The sequence below is a fragment of the Tenebrio molitor genome, chromosome 2 (assembly GCF_963966145.1).
Source record: "Tenebrio molitor chromosome 2, icTenMoli1.1, whole genome shotgun sequence".
NCBI classification, from domain to species: domain Eukaryota; kingdom Metazoa; phylum Arthropoda; class Insecta; order Coleoptera; family Tenebrionidae; genus Tenebrio; species Tenebrio molitor.
In genome coordinates, this window is record NC_091047.1 from 13922657 (window position 1) to 13935696 (window position 13040).

Sequence of the window (13040 nt, forward strand, 5' to 3'; positions counted from 1 at the left end):
GTGTTTCTTGTCCATTTCTGATCTGCTGTGCATGGTTCTCTATATTTCATAAGTGTTTTTTTCCAGCGATTTTGGAACAAGGAATTCTTTTGAGAATCGCCCTCAAATGATTTATGATTTATATTGACAAATCACAACTCCGAATTGTTTGAATAGCAACCAATCACAATTTAATTAAGCGGAAAATTTCCGATATAATTGACCTAGGGAAAATTTTTTTCGGACGATTCTCTTCCGAATATACCTCGGGACAGATATATATCGCCAGAATTTTTTTCTTGCAGTCCAACATTCGTGTTTGTCGCTCAAAATTACCCTCGGGCTGACGCCCTCGTGTAATTTTCTTGCTACAAACACTCGTGTGTGAGGACTGCGCGAAAAAATTTCCGGCAATATATGTTCCTTGGTATATTATATGACAATAATTCGCTGGGCAAAACCCTTTTCTTAAAAAAAAATCTGCATCGCTTTTTATACCAATGTTTTACTATAAGTTGTGAACGTGGGTGAGTTTTTTAATGCTTTCAGATTTGTATTATTGATTGGTGGGAAAAATCAAATGCATAATGTTACCAGTTTATATCAAATCGCACGATCAAAACTTCTGAACATTATTCATCAACAAGCTTCAGTACAGACTGTTAGAGTTTACGAGTCAAACACAATATACGAAAATATCATGCATAAATTTGTAAATCCCATAGAAATAAATGTTTTGTGTATTTAAAAATAAATTGGAAAAAATCTAAATTTACAATTTTTTACTTATTCACAGTTGATCACCACAATAAACAATCAGTAAATTAATTTGGCTGGTGAATGATTTCTAAATATTATTATGAGATTCTTTGTTGCATTACATACTTATTGCGTTACAAAAAAAAAAATAAAATAAAATAAAACCATAAATAAAATACTTAACAGGTATAGTAGGTAGGTACATCAAATCTCATTGAAACTTGAATCCTTACATTAAAAACCACTACGTTTATTTTGCAGCCATTTGTTGTAAGAGACTCATTAACTTATGAAACCTATTTTTTATTTCTAATAATGACCTATTTTCAAGGATTTCAGATATATGTTTAAAAGTCGCTTCGTTGTCGTTTCTTTGCCGAATAGCTTGTAAAATAATTTTATCTTCTTCCCTAGTCCATGGCACCTCTTTTGAACCATCGTTTGTGTGATGATTTTTACTTGCTGACGCGCTAGAATCGTCACTGTCTTGAGACGAATCGCAAAATTCTGAAATTAAATCAAAATATGGTACTTTAAAAAAAAAAAAAAAAAAATGTGGTATCATACCACATTCAGAGTCTCCACTGTGGTCAGAATTAACTTTCAACTCAACCAACTCTGCTGGCTCTTCTGGTTCTTCCGCAAGTCTTTTTTGTTGACCGATGTTGGATCCTGGTTTGTGCTCTGGGGTTTTCTTTGTGGTAATATTTCGTTTTTTAGTTTGTCTTTTTGGGGATTTCCTAGATGATTTGGCGTTATCAGACTTTACTTTATCACATGAATTTGCAACTTCCTTTTGATTTTTTTTTCCAGAGTCTTTGGTTACATTTTTTTCACAATGTTTCACTTTTCGTTTTTGTGTTTTGGCCGAACGTTGATTCTTCTTCTTCCCTCCGTCGCATTCATCGTCGCTTTCGTTACTGTGACGTGGCTAAAAACAACCACATAGAACAGAATATTCAATGACTGTTGGTTGTTACTTCTTCATGTGTTTGATTTTCTTTATTTGGTGAAGTAACTTGTTTACTAGGGCTTGTTTCACTACGTTTACGTTGCTCAGCACTTAACCGTTTTGTATGGTCCTTTTCTGGGTTTGTTAGAAATGAAACCACAGCAGGCCTTAATGCTTTTCCTGTTTGGATATATATCTTTCCCTGAATAAACTAAAATACATGTCACCAAAATAACAATTGAATATTTTAGAATAATCTTCAACCTTTAAACCACATTTTTTACAATGTTGGGTCCTTGAATTAAATTGCGGATTTTCAACATTATGACAAGTGCAAATACAAGTTGGTCCACCATAAGGATCTTCAGTATCTGGTAGAACCACAGTTTCACAAATATCTTCATCGGGTGGTCTTGCAAGTTCTTTTGATATATCAATGGCTTCGTGTGGTCCACTTGTTAAACTGAAAACATACTTTCAGTATGCTGAATGTTTTGTTTCAAAACAAGAATATGTGATGATTAACATTTTTTTAAATAAACCTGTCAGTTTTAATTTTCCAAAATAAAAACTTTAATTGTATAAACAAAAATTAATCAAATTACTTACAGATTTGGAGGCTTTTCACAAGGAAAAATTTGCAAAAACCAATCTGTTAAGGCTGCATTTCCTTTAAAAAGAGGTAAAATTGTAGTTTTCATGATATCAATTGTTAAATTTGGATTTTCTGACAAATCTGTTAAACATTTAATAATCTTTTTCATTTGTGATGGCTGATCTTTAAAGTATACTTGTAACTTCTTCATAAATCTGTCCATATCTTTCATCACAAAATATGGCATAAGTTGACCAACTTTGGATGCTTGAATGCTTGTGAAAAAAAGAAGAAATTCTTCTAATAATTCCTTATAGTTAGGAAGAAGAACAGACAGTACATTATTATAGAACTCCACAAAATCACCATTAGTTTCATCATAATGTGCTAAAATATCTATTATTTTGTTGTAATCATCTGTAGTTAATGTCTGTCTCAGTTTATCAAAGAAAGAATCTGCAAAATCTTCAAGACACTTATTAATTAATTCAACATAATAAAATAACCTCCATACTTTCCTCTTTTTGACTTTGTACCTCAGGATCATCTGGAGTGGCCATAACCAGATTAGCAAGAAATTCTCTTCTTAACTTTGCACGTTTCTTTTCAGCACCTGATGGCTCTTTTCTTGGTACAGTCTTAACTGTAGAACTTGCTCTCATTAATTCATTAATATCATCAGGATTATCCTACAAAGCAAAGATTCAAAAATTTAACTGTAAACATATGGTATTGAATAACCTTTTCTGCCACAGAAGTGCTAGCAGCACTTATACCCTCAAAATTACGACGAACTTCAGAATTACTTTCAGGTTTATAAAACTGAAAGTTAAGACTTGTGGTGATATTTTTAAAGGATAAATTTTGTTCTTTGTTGCTGCTCGCATTTGCATCACTTTGTTTTGAAGCAGTTTGTTGTGCATCCAAATTCTGAGTATTTTTCATAGGAGTTGCTCCAAGATTAGGCATATCAGGTAACATTTTGTCAGTCTGTTTATTAATCAAAGTTGAAATGTTATTATTATCCTCTGGAATTTTTGTTTTCTTTATATTGTTCTGTTTCACTTTTTGTACTTTTTTTACAGTGGGCTGAGCTGATTGTTTTAACACTGTTCTTCTCTGGCCAACAGCTCTTCTCTGCACAATAACTCTCTTAGCAAAATTTATATTGTAAGCAGGAACTGAATTTGTAGCAAACACTGGCCAAATTTGAAATGATGGAGATATTATTATTGTCTGATCATTTAAGTTGTAATTTTGTTGTTGTATAATCTTTCTTTTTTCTTCCTAAAATTTAAAAACCACCATAAACTATTAAACAATAAATAATATGTATAAGAGATCTGACATCTGAATAATTAGTACTTCGAAAGACCCCCTAGATGGCAAGACTCACGTTGCACATGTCAACCAGGCTACAATTTACGCGCCAGTTTTTGAAATATCAATTTATTTATCAAATTCAAATTATCATCTTTGTTAAGCAACTAACCATTTTTTTTTAGTTTTACCATGTTACTAACCTCGTAATTCGGATATAGATATTGACGCCACTGATAAGGAAGAGTTTCAGGACTTCTTTTACATGGTGGCACTATGCTATTTTCATCTAATTGGGTAACATAATGAACTATTGGTGGTGCCTTTTTTGTACGATAGAAATATTTTATAGGATTCTCTTCACTAGTGGGACGTTTTTTCTTAATAACATATTGTCTCATTTTTGCTGGATCCACATGAGGCATTAATAATCTATGTATTAATTCCCAAACATGTTCCATATTAACTTTTTTCCATTTTGTTAAATGGAAGGGGTCATTCTTTAAATAATGAAGCGCCTGCTCTATGAAGAGAGCAATTAAACTAAAAATAATGTTTCAGTTCAATTAAAGGATATTATTAAAAAGCCTCACTTTTCCTCTGAACGAGTAAAAAAATAATATGCAGTTCTTGTAACATTTGTGGATCTAAATGGAATTCTTGGAAGTAAATTAGGATAAATAAAAACTTTACTGTTAGAGATAGTTTTCAGAACGAGAGGTGGAAAAGACACGATGTAAGTGGTACCAGCTGCCCTTGCCTGTATCCTATGAGTAACATAGCTTTTAAAAAATACCAATAAAACACATTGTTACTTACGATTCAGCCATAACTTTTTCCACATATCTGCAATTTAATTAGTCAAATACCAATTTATATAATGATTTTCACTTACTTTTTACACTCTAAAGCTTCTTTGCTTCCAGTTGCAAATAAATGCTCCCAATTTGCAATCAATTCTAATGCACCATTTAAATTGATTGCATGATATATAGATGCTTCTTTTCCTTCCGACTCTATTTTTATGTCCATCTAAAACAATTTTTGTAGAAATTCTGGAATATTTTATGACATAATTTATTTACAAGCATTTCTTTAAACTTTATGGCCAAATCTGAAAATTCTGGATTTTCATATGCTAGCAGATAATTATGTGTCAACATTTGTACATGTTGTCTCATTTGCTGAGCTAAAATGGCAACCTGATACTCTTTTATTAAAATATCTTGTTCATTTTCTACATCAGACACTACATTCTGGACTTCTTGAGGCTCCTCAAAATTCTTTACTGAAATCTCTTCTGTTGAACTTTTTTCGTTTAATTTGTTTGACTCATAAATATCTGCAAATTCAAACAGTTCTGCCATCAAACAATTAAATTCTTTTCGAGAGACTGTCACAGCTCTGTCAGCTCTTAACTCTTCCTTATCCACTGAAACAATTGCAATAGTAGTTTGAATTTTTTATTTAAATATTACACTACCACCTTCATCAATTTCTTCATCTGCTAAAACATTATATTCTGGATCATGATCTTCATCTTCTGCTGCCTTTGTTACTTCATCTAAAGGTCTAGTAAAAGTCTTTAAAAACTCCTTCCACACATCATCATCACAATCCATGTTGTACATATCAGTTGTGATATCTGGTGGCATAAATGCTTCTTCTATTACCTCTAAAGGAGTGTGACTGAGGCTTAATTTTGATCGTGTCCTCAGAGCAATGTTTGCCTTTTTTTTAGATGAACTTTGTAATACATCCAGAGAATTTTCACACAAAGATTTATTACTTTGGTTTTCAGGGACATATTCATCACCAGATGAATCTTCTTGTAGTTCTTCATTAAACAACATATGAACCACTGATGGTGTTTTTGGTGGTGATGCCCATGGTAAAATATTTTGAGTGTTTGTTGATAGCAATTGCCTGTAAAGATCCCACAGTATTATTTAAAAAATTCAAATAAACAACTGCAACAAATGCAACTCACTTTGTTTTAGCTCTGGTGTATTTCGGTTCATACACTGGTTCATTGTTATCCTCTGGATTTTCAGCACTTCTAACATAAGCTAACACATCTTCATTGGTAATAACTTCTTTGATTATATTCTTTACATTTTTAGCTGATAAATTTGCCTTGGCTGCTTTCTCTTCTAGATTTTCTACTAAATCCTTTTCAACGCATTCAATGATTTTTTTCTCAACTTCATTGAGATCTTTCTTAAATCTCTTTTTTGGTTTAAGACTATCAGCAGTTTGTAGTCCATCATTAGAATTTTCATTATCCAGATTGTTTTTCATTTTACCTGTAGGAGGGCACATTAAAATTATCGTTCATTTAATAACTACTCTCTCTTTTTCGTCTAATTTTAGTCTCAAAAATTAGAATGTTTTTAAAATTATAAAAAGGAACTTGTTAAGACTTAACCTCAACAATTTAAAAATTTCCAAAAGTTTGATGTTGCATTTTGCATTACATGCGCACAACCACGATCGCACAACTAACGATAACGATAACGAACTAACCAACCATAGACTATGCTAACGGTACGTTATTTCTGCTAACGGAGACTAAACACAAAACCATAGATAATACATATCACCTGTCTATGAAAATCTGACATAGTTGGCAATATTGTGATTTGGCATAATAAATCTATTTTAGGTTGTAATGATTTGAATACATTACTTTTTCCGCCAAATTTTCGAACCTGCGCAAAACGGTAACAATGGTGGCATTCAGCAGAAAAAGCGCTACCGCTACGTAAAAGTAGCACAAAATTTTTACGCTACATAAAATGGCGTCCGCTCCCAACATGTTGAGCACATGTTGAGTGGTAGCCACAGAGTGGTAGCGGTTGTTGGCGCATGCGTTCAACAGAAATTTACTCAACAGCTACGGAGCGGCTTGTTCTGCTGAATGCACACAATAACAAATGTGGTCGTGATTTATCTAGGGATTCTAGGGTCGTGATTCGTGATCGTCATCGAATCGAAGGAGCCCTAGGTTGTGTTTTTCTTTTGGCCTTTTGGCGGAAACAGGTTCGGAATGCAAACGGTGAGAGTTCGAGTTGGAAGAGTGCTGCAAATAAAACACACGTGAGGGGCGCAATATACCTTTTATTGAAAAATGCCTGTGATAACGTTGATTTTCGGCGAACAAATGAAATGAATCCAAATTAACGGGGGCCAAGTATAACAAAGTACAGAAAATTAACTAGCGAGGCCATTACAAAGCACAAACAACAATATTTATACAACAACATTTAAAACAAACACAACGGGTAAATGACAACAACAATGACAAGTTAAAGGTTGCAAAAAAAACACAAGTAACAAATTCATAATCACAGACAGGGACGGATAAAAACCCTCTCCAAAACCGTATCCCAGGTATTAAAATACTCATATTTTACAATTGGTTATGACAATTCCAAGTTTAATTAGTAACTACGCGGTCAAGGTACGCCGACGGGAGCTTAAAGCTGGAGGTAACAAACTCTCGGCCGCGAGGGGACTCAGAAGAATAATCTGAATCGGCTTGAGACCAGCGACGTTTCTAGATACTCAGGTTAGTAATGAACGTCGGGCTATTTCACCGACCAAGAAAGAGTGACAGAGCGCCTCGGGGTTGTACGATGAGCATCCTAAGCCGTTTCGAGCAGAGCTTGCTCCGCCTTCCCCAACCAACCGTTTACCGACAAAAACCTAAGATCTCTAGAACCGCGACGGAGGTTTCACGTCAGCATCCCAGAGCCGCATCGAGCAGGGCTTAGGTCCGCCTCCGCTAACGGCCATAACTTAACCGTGGCCTCCACAGAAATTTACTCAACAACCCCACGACTTCCTGATTGAAACCTAACTCCCATAGTGGCGCACTTACATTTTACAACATTTTACTTTAACTCTTCCGAAATCTAGCGGTGCTTAACAACAACATAAAGAAAACCCGAGTTTAATTCAATCGAACAAAGCGTAACATTAAACGGTGCGAAAATTCAACAAACCACCACGGAACATTAAACAATGATAAAATAAACAAAACAAAGCGCAACATTAAACAATGATCAAATAAACGAGAACCAAGTGCAAAGTTAAATAACGATAAAATAAAACCACGTTAAATGGCACAAATATCAGTAAACAACATAAATCACGAATACAATAATCGCTGGTAATGTTAAACAAAAAGAAAATGGCGGGTCGAGTGCCGTTAGAAAATGTTAGTGAAGAAAAAAAACACGCGCACGACGTTTTCCGCCAAAAATAATAATAATCCGAATTGAGAGGGGTGAAACTATAAAAGACAGGAGAAAGCGCGGGGAAGGGCTTTTTGTCTTTGGTCTTTGGTCAGAGAGGTGAGATCAGTGTGGGACTATGAAAGGGGCTGAAACGGCGAGAAAAGGGTGTGGAGAGTCCAGGAAGTCCAAACCCCGACGCCCAGGAGCGGATTTACGGATCCCCGACGGAAGGTTCGTGAAGAACCAAACGCCGGAGTGCGAAGTCAAATTCCACGCCTGGATTTCGTCGTCTACCGTGGGCCCGAGAAAGTCCAGCTCTCCAGAGACGTGACGTCGGCCGTCTCGTGACGATCAAGGTCAGGGTGAAAGAAAATTTTTTTTGTTTTAGCGAAGCCAGCGCGTCGTTTCAGGCAGAACGATTTTTTTGTTCGGGTTGAGTTATCGGTCTGCTGGTGACCTCGCCTGCAAACGGCCGGTCAGGTCGATAATAGTTTTTTTTTTGTGAGAGTTCTTGTTTATTTTATTTCTTTATCTTTTGTGTCCTCGTCCGCCGCGCGACTTCCTTTTCTATTTCGAATTTGGCTTTTTTTTTGGGACACGAGGTGAGGCCCGAGGGAACGGCCCCGCCGATCGTGGGCGGCGTAGAAGAATAGCGTCGAGGACGATATCGGGCTTCACTTCCGGCTCTCCCTTTTTTTTTTAATTTAGTTTTGAATTCAATTAATTTTTCGAGAGTTTTCCTTTTTTTTTGTCGCGGCGAGGGCACAACCCTTCATTTTTGTACATAATTATTGAGCGTGAGAAACGTTTTTGTTGTCAAATAATCAGATTTGTACGTGTGCTGAACTGAGTGAAAATATATTCATTTCGTTTAAACCACTCGGAGTTTACCTTCTTCCGATTATCACCACCCACCCCCACATTTAGGTTGTACTCTCGAGCAGTCTCCAGTGCATCTCGACCCAAAGTCTGTTAAATCGTTATTTTGGGAAAATTTCCCCATCAGGGAAACGTAACAGTACTTATGTTTGAATTACCGTTGAAATTTTGCTTTTAATATTATCGGCCGAAGTTATGTTACCTACTCAATATAATTTTGAAAATATTATGAATCTTATTAACATTTTTTACAAACTAAAAAACTCACACCTGCCACTTTCTGCTAAATTTTAGTATAAATCCAAAAATCCTTCCAATGTTTTCATTCAATTTTTTTATGGACGGAAGTGCTGTTTTTTTAATCCAAAAAAATTTCCAAAGTAGGTACATATTGCGTAAGTGTAGGACTGCTTCCTGCCAAAATTTTGTGTGCCCCAGATTTTTGTAAACTCCACAAGTAAGAGGTTTCTCGCAACGTGAGCGAAATGTCCCTCCCTCCAGATTATTACCAAAGAGTTTGTCAAAAAAGTTATTGTTTTTGCAGTTTCCAATTCTTCACCATTTAGGTTTGTTCTACCTGTTAGTTAAAATATATATTAGATTATTAACAACAATGTTATTAGAAATTACCACAGTTAACTAATAGCGTGATAGTTGATTTAATCATGATTATGACGACTCAAAACTTGAGTTGCATAGGACATCTTTTGGATCTTTTCTGCATGTCCGTAATTTTGTGGAGGGCTCTTAATTCGCATTCGCCCCACGCTGAGTCATAAAGATAAACCTTAACTATATGGTCCAATTTCACACTTAAAGTTTCTTCGTTTACTTCCCAAACCAAATCTTTTGTTATTCTATTATTTCTAATTCCTTTAATAAGATGACGTGTATCAAATAATGGTCTAATCTCTTGGTCTTGAAGTATTATTTTTCTTTCAATTTGTTGATTGTTTTTTTTTTTTTTTTAATTTTGCTTGATTCTCTCAACACCAAAATTTAGCAATCTTAGCAGCGGTACTACAGGGTTATTCTAAATGATTGTAGTCGAAGTAGGCGTGAAAACTCAATGTAAAATTTATGGTTGCCGCTCCACATAAAAAAACATCAAAATGATGTGAATAAGTGAGTACACACGGGAGTTAAATTGGGTGCAAAACAACTCAATATTTCTGGATTCAATCGTTAATTTAACAAAAATAAATAAAAATCTCATCACCGCACTTTTCACCTAAAAAATTACAGTGACAGCGACAAAACTGACAGTTCACATGAAAGCGGCAAAAATGTAATAACATGGGCATGGCCTACTTCGACTACAATCATTTAGAATAACTCTGTACATTACTTGTGAACGTGACACAGCCTCATTTCGAATTACAAGATAGTGACATAAAGATTGACACTGCTTTGACTAATTTTTAGATTATTGAGATTACTTTGATTTTAAAGTTTTGGCTTTTTCAAGGCCGTCTGAATCAAAAAGCTACGCTTATAAGGCCGTTTCATTGTCCATGATAATTGTTTCTGCAGAGTGGCCATGAAACAAAAGAAGACAGAACCTTATGGCGCGCCCTCGGTGGCCGATCAACGAATTAAAGCTACAATATTGGCGGCAATTTAAAATGTTACCCTTTTAATTTACATAAAATGGTAAAAGCGTGTTTCATTTGTGGGGCAAAAGATGTTCGCTTATTTGAAATTCCGAACAATATGGAACAAAGACAAAAATGGTTCGAAGCTTTTGAAACGTTTTGCGGTAAGCAAATTTATGCAGACAATGATAAGGACAACCTTTTAATTTGTATTTGTAATATAAGACACTACAAAAATTACTTATTACTCAGAAATTTGTGAGCGGCATTTTCAACAAGACTTCATAATTACAACCTCCAAAAGACGACGCTTATGTAAAGATGCTGTTCCTTCTATTTTTGTAAGTATCTATAATTAAAACAGACTTGTGGTGTTTATTGATACATGAAATATGTCTACATAGAAGCGAAGTCAACCACGAAATATGAGAAAATAAAATGAGCTTCCTCTTCTCATTTTTCAATCAATTACTTATTAGTTTTCACAGTCATAATCAGGAACCTCCAGTTATTAATTACTGTCATCTTATTAATATTTTTGTTTTTTACATTTTTCCCACTGTAACTCCGCTTGAAATTCCTGTACCCCAAAATCCTGTAGAGTCTTTCGTCATGCCAACCATTCCTATCACATCCAAATCAATTCAAGTAAATAGTATTTCTGCGGAGTATATGGCTAATCTCCAGTACCACTGCAAAATGTTGACCCAAAAGCTGAAACGAACAAATTGTTTAGCTAAATTAAAAGATTTAGAGGAAGAGAAACGTAAAAATTCAAAAAATATGAACTTAATACATAATATAATTCAAAACGCTGATGAGAAGGCCATCTTTCTGATGGATCTTATAAACAATTATAGCAAAAGAGTACCGAGATGGTCTGAAATATCAGCCAGAACGTGTACAGTATGTAGATTCTGTTCAGCTAAAGGTTACGGGTTTTGACATAACAACTTAACAAAATTACCTTCAAAATCAACAATTTTGAGACATCTTGGAAAATTCGACGATCAAAATAATGAATGTATCCAAAATAAGCTCGGATCTTGGTTATTTTATAGCACTCATGTTTTACTTGACGTTTTAAACATTTAACCTCAAAATAAAAAGAGGAAAAGTCCACGGCCTCCTAGATTCATAAGAGACTCGTCTCTTATAAGATAAGAGACGAGTCTCTTATGAATCTAGGAGGCCGTGGAAAAGTCTCAATCGACTGCGTTCGAAATCGGTAGATGGAGCGCAAAAAGGTTCTGCCGCCCGAAATGTCACAAAAACAAAGTTTATATGGAAAAATCGAAAATTGAAACGGCCTAATAAGCGTAGCTTTTTGATTCAGATGGCCTTGGGCTTTTTAAAACATTTGCGCCCTCTTGCGGTGTGGTGAGGGTGCGCTAAACGATTTTCCAAAAATTTATTAGGGACTTTTCGTTAGTACCTTCAAGGTTGGTAGAACTGACTAATTTGTATAATAGGTTGCCTCGTTGCCATTTAAAGCAATAGTTTGAATTATTTCCCCCCGCAAAAGTTACTCGTGACGTCACAGTGTACTAAACTTTTACGACAGAGTGTGCGGATCATGCATTAGGTGTTCCCTCGCTAGAATAAAGCCCAAAAAGCCCCCCAATAAACTCCACGGGGCTTATAAACCTTGGGTTCTATTCGAACACCCAAAATTTCTGGGTTGATTTTACGTCACGAGTTACTTTCCCCCCCGCCCCGCAATTTTCAACGAGGCAACCCGTGGAGGGAGAAAAGACTGGAGATGGTACTAATTCAAATAAGTGTACCGGCCCGCGAAAACTACAGAGTCATAAAAGGTTTCTGAGTATAGACGCTAGGCCAATAGCTTCCTTCGCCTTCCTTCCAGGCGCATTGTGCTTCTTTATCTAGCGCATTGTGGACTGGGTCATAAAAGGTTGTTGCACGTGCTTTTAGAGGGTTCGGATTTTTAACATGGGAAGCATAGGAAATGCCATCTCCAGTCTTTTCTCCCTCCACGAGGCAACCTATTATACAAATTCGTCAGTTCTACCAACCTTGAGTACCTTCACCTTTGGCGCGCTCTCGTGGCGGTACCGGGAATTAAAATTTAAATTTTAAACTGGGTCACTACAAGGTTATAATTTAATTGCACTTATAGTAGTTTATTTGACGAGTTTGTGTGTAAATTGGGCCTTTTTTGGCACATGTGGGTCATTTTAAAAAGCGAGTGAAACGAGCACTACAAGGTTATAATTTAATTGCACTTATAGTAGTTTATTTGACGAGTTTGTGTGTAAATTGGGCCTTTTTTGGCACATGTGGGTCATTTTAAAAAGCGAGTGAAACGAGCGTTTTAAAGGCTCACGAGTGCCAAAAAAGTCCCAATTTACACACGAACGAGTTGAATACAACGTTTTTTGGTTCGACGAGCCCCTTAAAAGCTCCAAATCGTTTAAAATCTTTAAAATTAGCTTGACGTTTCGTTTTGACAAGTTGTGACATTTATCAAAATCCGTTCACATAGGAGAAAATTCACAAATTCTGAAAGTGTCGAACCAAAAAATCAATTAGGTACGGAATTGACGACAAGTCGAATATTTAATAACGAAACGTCATATGACAGGAACTGACGAATATCGTGAACGGCTAATACATACAATTGGCACGACCTGCTGTATTATAACCATGTTATAACCGGCCTGTTCAAAAAACACAGATTCAAAATCAAAAGTGTAATT

General features: G+C 35.5%; 1 protein-coding gene and 1 long non-coding RNA gene across 2 annotated transcripts in view; both read right to left on the minus strand.

Annotated features, from left to right (window-relative positions):
• Nucleotides 1–11492, minus strand: part of LOC138123654 (uncharacterized) — a 145668-nt gene extending 134176 nt beyond the window's left edge. Inside the window, exons 1-2 of the long non-coding RNA XR_011156874.1 lie at nucleotides 11288–11492; nucleotides 6723–11034 (exon numbers count right to left, since the gene is read on the minus strand). This is a non-coding gene — a long non-coding RNA (uncharacterized lncRNA). The remainder of the gene's footprint in view (nucleotides 1–6722; nucleotides 11035–11287) is intronic.
• Nucleotides 596–5911, minus strand: LOC138123645 (uncharacterized). Its single transcript, XM_069038418.1, has 14 exons — nucleotides 5596–5911; nucleotides 5092–5531; nucleotides 4691–5037; nucleotides 4501–4637; nucleotides 4425–4451; nucleotides 4199–4372; nucleotides 3809–4148; nucleotides 3027–3572; nucleotides 2800–2974; nucleotides 2300–2750; nucleotides 1955–2153; nucleotides 1719–1901; nucleotides 1306–1669; nucleotides 596–1245 (listed from the first exon to the last, which is right to left on the minus strand). Exons 1-14 carry the CDS (start codon nucleotides 5904–5906, stop codon nucleotides 989–991), a joined length of 3951 nt encoding a protein of 1316 aa, XP_068894519.1. The 5' UTR covers nucleotides 5907–5911; the 3' UTR covers nucleotides 596–988.
• Nucleotides 11493–13040: the final 1548 nt, after the last annotated feature.

Coding starts and splice junctions, on each gene's coding strand:
- LOC138123645 (XM_069038418.1), bottom strand. CDS start 5,906: ATGAAAAACAATCTGGATAATGAAAATTCTAATGATGGACTACAAACT. Junction 5,532..5,595: donor TACACCAGAGCTAAAACAAA/GTGAGTTGCATT, acceptor GGATCTTTACAG/GCAATTGCTATCAACAAACA. Junction 5,038..5,091: donor AGATGAAGAAATTGATGAAG/GTGGTAGTGTAA, acceptor CAATTGTTTCAG/TGGATAAGGAAGAGTTAAGA.